General features: G+C 45.8%; 1 protein-coding gene across 1 annotated transcript in view; it reads left to right on the top strand.

Annotated features, from left to right (window-relative positions):
* The window catches only part of chrd (chordin), a 23,224-nt gene extending 17,594 nt beyond the window's left edge, over positions 1-5,630 (top strand). The window contains 8 exon segments of the mRNA XM_080428567.1: positions 24-137; positions 1,584-1,772; positions 2,320-2,413; positions 2,677-2,733; positions 3,042-3,145; positions 3,309-3,572; positions 3,882-3,975; positions 4,177-5,630. Coding sequence (XP_080284693.1) covers positions 24-137; positions 1,584-1,772; positions 2,320-2,413; positions 2,677-2,733; positions 3,042-3,145; positions 3,309-3,572; positions 3,882-3,975; positions 4,177-4,232 — 972 coding nt within the window. The 3' untranslated portion in view covers positions 4,233-5,630.
* Positions 5,631-7,195: the final 1,565 nt, after the last annotated feature.

Below are 7,195 nucleotides of genomic sequence, written 5' to 3'. Positions count from 1 at the left end.
TTAATACCTCTCCTCTCCTCCAGGCCCATGGAGTGTTGAAGGACATCAGCGTGGAGTTGCTCAGACACCTGGACAGAGGCACAGCCTTCATCCAGGTCAGCACCAAGCTCAACCCCAGAGGAGAGATACGCGGAAAGGTGAGTGAGCTAAAAAAAAAGACCGACACAGAAGCATCGTTTCACACCATACATGCATACATGCCAGGCACCATCATCAGACAAGCGTGACTTATAGCCATTTTAAAACAGCGCCGTTGACTCGGGATGAACAACTGTATTGCTGCTACTGGACAACCGTTTTACAGCATGAAATCGATGTAATACAACCTTGACACGGGTACATTTTTATTGGAGGCCAAGTCTCAGCGAAGATGGGAGTGAAACAATTTACCCGCTCCTACTCAGTTCAGCACTTGACATCTATGATTAACCATTGACTTATTGCCCTGACCGCAGTGATGCGTGGCCCGGTATTGTAATCATTCATGTCTGCGTATCTCTGCCTGCGTGTGTCTGTGACATACAGCTGCGTGCGTTGAATGAACACTACCCCCCCCCCCCAAATTTGCATGAAGAGTGTTTCTGATCAGAGCTACAAACCACCCTGCAACAGATCCACATCTACATCTGATTAGGGGCAGAATAATAAAATATTATTTCTACTGTAACAGTTAATCATTTCTCTAGTAGCACTTCCAGTGAAGTGCAGAAGTCTTTTTTTTCCCCTACAGAAAAAGTTCTGTATTTGTCAAAAGTGAGACTCACTGAGGATTTTTTGAGGGGGGTGATGATGACTGCATCTTATTGCAGGGTGTTGGCATGTTACGGCAGGAAACAGAGCAGAGAGGTAAAAAGGCGTGAAATTTAGGAGAGAAGGGCAGTTGTAAGGGAGCGCGTCCTCTGGCGCTTGTTTAGACATCAGAGTGTTTATGTGTGTGTGTGATTGCTCACTTAGCGTAGCACTTAACATGAGCCCACAGTCATGCACAAGCACACACACACGCACGCACGCAAACACACACACACACACACACACACACACACACACACACACACACACACACACACACACACACACACACACACACACACACACACACACACACACACACACACACACACTCAAACAGACAGACAGACACACTTTCACTAGCAGGTGTTCGGCCAGCTCACCAAGGTTTTGTTGAAAAGTGAACGTTTATTGGGGTGTGAAGACACAACAACATGCACGTACACATGCTGAAGGACCGGCAGTTTAACACACAAAGACATACTTGCAGGTGTTCTGGTCTTTGTAAGCTACCCCCCCCCCCCACACACACACACACACAAACACACACAGTGTCAGTAGGGTCCAGCCGCTTTAATCGCAAACAGGTCCAACACATAAACAGCCATCTGCCAGGAGTGCTGAGCAGAAAGCAGGCTGAATGCTCCATTTAGGAGCAATTAACAAGTCAGCTTGACACCAGAATCAGGTCAGGTATGGCCAACAAATCACGCATGTTCTAACCTCTCCTCCCCTCCTTTCTTCCCACCCTGCCTCCTTGTTTCCCTCCTTCCTTTGCTTACCCCTCCCTCCAGGTCCACATACCAAATAACTGTGAGTTCGGGACAAGGGGTGACGGGGCGGAGGGCGTTGATGACCTGTCTGTTCGGGACCCCGAGGAGCTGAAGAAAGACCCCCACACGTGCTTCTTTGAGAGCCAGCACCAAGCTCACGGCTCACGCTGGACCCCCAACTATGACAAGTGTTTCTCCTGCAGTTGCCAGGTAGGAGGGATAAGACACACCGCAAACCCATACAGACAAGAAACACATGTCTCAGATCAAGTGTACCGACGTTATGAGCAGTGAGAACTGGGATTACTGTAATGAATGGCTCTTGATCACTGCTTGCATTCCTGAAATTGACCTAAGCCACTGTGGAGTTCTTAAAGGGAACATGACATGGAAATATATCACTTCCCAATGCGTTCTTGTGTGACGAGGTCTTGCACTGTGAAATCGCTGGCAGCCTGCGTATCAAAATGCTTTTAAACATGTTGTTTTATGTGTTACGTCAGATTTTCGCATTCCTCCTCGCAATAGAAAGATAGGATTATGGGATTTGTTATGTGTGTTTTTTCTAAATACAATATTTAAAAAAAAGATAGGATCCACATTAAAGTTTCTCCTAAAGAATCTAAATATTTGTTGGCTGTAGCAACAGATTTTGTTGAACTGAATATCCTGAATATGCTGTATGCTTGCAGGTTTTGTTTTTCATACTAAAGAAATGCATTGTAAACATGTTTTCTGTCTGTCTCTTTGTCTGTAGAAGCGTACAGTAATCTGTGATCCAGTCATCTGTCCAGCACTGACCTGCTCTCGCACCGTTCAGCCCGACGACAAGTGCTGCCCTATCTGTGATGGTGAGTGAAAGAGATTCTTAAAGAGATCAGAAGAATAGAAAGAGATGAGGGAGAAACATGTTTCATATTGTAATTTAATTGAATACATTGAATTGACTTGACATTTTGTGAAAGAGAGCTATACAACTATGTGAGTGCGTCTGGGCACCGGGTTTGCGCGTTTCTTTTATCCCTTGGGTTGAAGTCTCGAAGGGCTTCCCGCAGAAGTCGTTAAGTTGAAAACGAATCCCTTTTTATGTTGCCATTTCCTTTTTCCTGTGCAGAGAGGAAGGAGCCCAAGGATACGAAAGCTCCAGAGAAATCAGAGGAACACCCTGAAGGTAGGTGCCATCTCTCTGCCTATGCGTGCTCTCAATTCCCTCTCTGTCTCTCCCTCTCTAGTGCTGTCTCTCACATGCCTTCTGTTTCTCAGTTCATCTCTGCCTGGTGGCTTCGCTTCCTTCATTCTCTCCCCCTAGCCTTTGTCAGTATTCCTAAAGTTCTCCCCTCTGTATTTGATCCTCTCTCTCTGTCTCTCTCTCTCTTCTTGCCTGCAGATACAAGTTAACTTGTTATGACTCAGCCTTTTTTGTGCCAACAGTTTGTCCTCACTGACCCCTCACTCTCGGTCTCTCTTGCTCTCTCCTAGGTTGTTACTTTGAAGGAGACCAGAAGATGCATGCCCCTGGAACCACGTGGCATCCATTCGTCCCTCCCTTTGGCTACATAAAGTGTGCCATTTGCACCTGCAAGGTAAAGCTACCGTAACCACCGCAAAAAATGGAGGGTGCTCGCACCTTCCCTCATGAAGTTGTTTGTCTCACTACTCGAGGAAGAGTTTATGAAATTCGAGGCACAAGTGCACCTTTCCAACAACTCTCCCTAACCTTCTGAAATTCTCCTCCGTATCCTGCAGGGTGCAACAGGGGAGGTGCACTGCGAGAAGGTGACCTGTCCCGCGGTGAAGTGCAGTCGACCGGTGAGACGCAATCCCACAGACTGCTGTAAGGAGTGTCCCGAGGAGGAGAAACCCGCTGCGGGGCCGGCACATGGCGAGTTGATGCAGGCGGATGGCACGCGCCAATGCAGGTTCGGCAAGAACTACTACCAGAACAGCGACAACTGGCACCCCCGCGTGCATGTGGTCGGAGAAATGAAGTGCATCAACTGCTGGTGTGATGTAAGTAGGACGAGGGTCCATCTCTATTTTGTCTATTTTAATTTGATATATTTTATAATGAGAAATACATACAGACAATACAATCGACACAGCATCACGCCTTCCCTTGTACAAGCTCCACGGCCCTTCCAAGCTATCTGAACCCGCATAACAATACAGATATAAGAATTCTGGGATTTGTTGTTGAGAAGCGTGGCATATTGAGTGGATTCACTGCACTAGGAGAAGCGTTCATGTATTTACCTTCTTTCTGCCACTCTCTCTCCTTCTCTATGTCTCTCCTCTCTCTCTCTCAATATCTCTTTCCAGCATGGAGTAACAAAGTGTCAGAGAAAACAGTGTCCGGTTCTGACGTGCAGCAACATCACCCGTAAAGAGGGCAAGTGCTGTCCCGAGTGTATAGGTGAGACACGCACGCGCACGCACGCATGCACACACGCACGCACGCACGCACGCACGCACGCACGCACGCACGCACGCACACGCACACGCACACGCACACGCACACGCACACGCACACACACACACACACAACCAACAACACGATCCCACCAAAGCACAAGTTGTGTGTACTAAATTGATTATTTTCTTGGTTTTACCATAGATTCCAAAGAGGATGAGGAAAAGATTCCAGACAAAAGTCGGAGCTGGAGACAATGAGCCTGGGACTCTAATCCACCCCACCCCTTACCCACAGTGGCACCCTGTCTACTTTCAGCTGATCCCAGAACTGCCCCTGTCTTCCTTCAGCTGACCCCAGAACTGCCCCCTGCCTCCCTTCAGCTGACCCCAGAACTGCCCCCTGCCTCCCTTCAGCTGAACCCAGACCTGCACACTGGGATAGGCCCCCCACCAAAAAATCTCCACCCCGCCTCCGCCCCCATGCCCACCCTGTAATCAGCCTCTGGATTGTAACGAACAAAGACGAGGAGAGAAGGAGGAAGGAAGAAATGACATTATGTTTAATAAAGAAAAGAGAAAGAGAGAGAGAGAGCGTGAAAAGTTTCTCTTTCCAGAGACTCGCTTCGAGAAAAAGGAAGCCATTTTGAACTGGAGCCAGAACGCAATGCTCTACCTGCTGCCTCTTCGTTCTCCTACTCCTGCACTCGTCTCTTTGTTCAAATCGAATTGTTTTTATTTTGTCATCGTTCTGTTTTGTTTTGTTTTCCCTTTGCGGTGTGAACTGCCCTGACCAAAAAAAAAACAACAACAAAAAAACATAGGACATGCCTGTGTTTGGTTTGAATGGTGAATAGTGTTGATTGTACATGGTTCTGGTTGATTATATTGACAGGACTTCTATTTGAAGTACAGCCTGAGTTATGCTTCGGTCTTAATTTATACTGTAGCGCAATGGTGTCGCTTGACGAACTGATCTTCAAGGTAACATTGTACTATGGAATATAAATTAGGAGATGGTCGAAGAAATTGCGTGTGTGTGCGTGCGTGCATGTGTGTGTGTGTGTGTGTTTGTGCGTGTGTGTGCGTGTGCGTGTGCATGTGCATGTGAGTGTGTTTTCCACTCGTAGAGTGTACCCCTAATCCGCAGTGCAGACATACAAGGCAATAAACTTGCTGGGTGGCAAGGTGGGGCTCAAGAAACTATAAAACACACATGCATGCACACCCACCCACACACACACACACACGCACGCTCATGCTCAAACACACACGTCCTCAAAACCTCGAACAAGCATTGTTTCTAGCACGTGCCAGTCCCTCAACACACAGCGCGTCCTTTCATTAAAATTCGACCACATAATAACGGGCGACAAAATGTGGAGCGTTTGCAGGGAGATGAACAGAATCCACATGAAAGAGCTCACTGATGCATTTGAATAGAACATTCATGAATGTCCTCCCTCCAGTGAGCCTCCGCCTGGACATTCATTTTTAATGTCCCCCATCGCTTTGTTGTTTTATTTGTTTTTTAATACATTTCAGTATTGTTATAGTGTTATTTTATGGATTTCTATCATTGTTGTTATGAATTATGAAGCTGGTTTGTATTTTGTATTTATTGAAAGTGTGGAGGAAAAACTAATAAAATACTTTCGTAATAATGCCAAAAGACAATGGCCGTGTCATTATTAACATTGCTTCATCGTATCATAGTTTATTTAATGTCAGCATTCATTCATTCATCCCTCCAATTCAATGCATTTCAACTCAAAAGGGCTTTATTGGCATGAGAAACATGTTTACATTGCCAAAGCAAGTGTGAAATGAAACAAAACTAAGAAATGTATACAGTTAGAAGGGAATAAAGGAAAGTGTAAACAGATCTGTGTCACAATGCAACTTAGAAACACTAGCTTACGAAACCACAAATACTTTGCATTTGCTGTTAGAAATGGTTCTACATAAGCAAGAATAACTGAGTGTAAAACGTTGGATTCACCTCCATCTCACCTCTCCAGAAATATCGCTTTTTGTTTTCAGGCTGAATGGTAACAGGATTGTCAATCATTGTTAATTTAAAGCTACATTCCATAATCTTTAATACCTCTCCCGACGAAGAGAGATAGTGTAATTGCAACCATAACACCCAGGATTCGATCCTCGGTCTCCCAAGTGGGAATCCAAACATCTACCTGCTCAGCTGAGAGGGAATCCCCCATTGGTCAGGGGAGATATTGGTCTTATGATCTTCGGGCAGTACTATGTGTAAACCAACCAATAGTCTTCCTACCCTATTCCAGGGTAAGGAAATAGACCACCTACAATTAACATATTCTACCAAAAGATAGGCTAGTATTTTGGGGCAAACATTCAACAAAAATAGCAGATTTACAAAGATATTTAGGCGAAGATATTTAGTATCGTGTGAAAACATGAGGGGCCCGAGGGGGCCTAGTATAGACCCCTGGGGGACTCAAGTCAATGAAGTATAATGAGTTCAAGTGGTTCAAATACATTTTTGTAATTGAAATAAGTTCTGTATTCTAAGAATATAACATTTACGGTGTGGGTTTCTATTTCTCCTTTTCCCTGTCCATTTCTCTTTCATTCTCTCTTTCATTCTATCTTTCCATCTCTCTACCTCCTCTCCTCTCCTCTCCTCTCCTCTCCTCTCCTCTCCTCTCCTCTCCTCTCCTCTCCTCTCCTCTCCTCTCCTCTCCTCTCCTCTCCTCTCCTCCACACACACACACTCACCACATGTTCAGCAATGTCCCTGGTCTACTTTACACACACACACACACACACACACACACACACACACACACACACACACACACACACACACACACACACACACACACACACACACACACACACACACACACACACACACACACACACACACACACACACACACACAGACGACAAACTGAAACATAAACACAAATTCTCAAATGTATGCATTGCACAAGCACACACACACACACACACACACACACACACACACACACACACACACACACACACACACACACACACACACACACACACACACACACACACACACACACACACACACACACACACACACACACACGCACAAGCAGGGGCACATGCATAGACACAGTCACCAAGTATAAACCCACTACCCCCTCTCTTGGTAAAATGCAGTATTACAGCCTAACAAGAACCAGATGCATCAATGTGTGTCTCCCAGCACC

This window comes from Gymnoscopelus braueri (assembly GCF_963280865.1).
Source record: "Gymnoscopelus braueri genome assembly, chromosome: 5".
Lineage (NCBI taxonomy): Eukaryota > Metazoa > Chordata > Actinopteri > Myctophiformes > Myctophidae > Gymnoscopelus > Gymnoscopelus braueri.
This window is presented reverse-complemented; position numbering and strand designations above follow the sequence as displayed.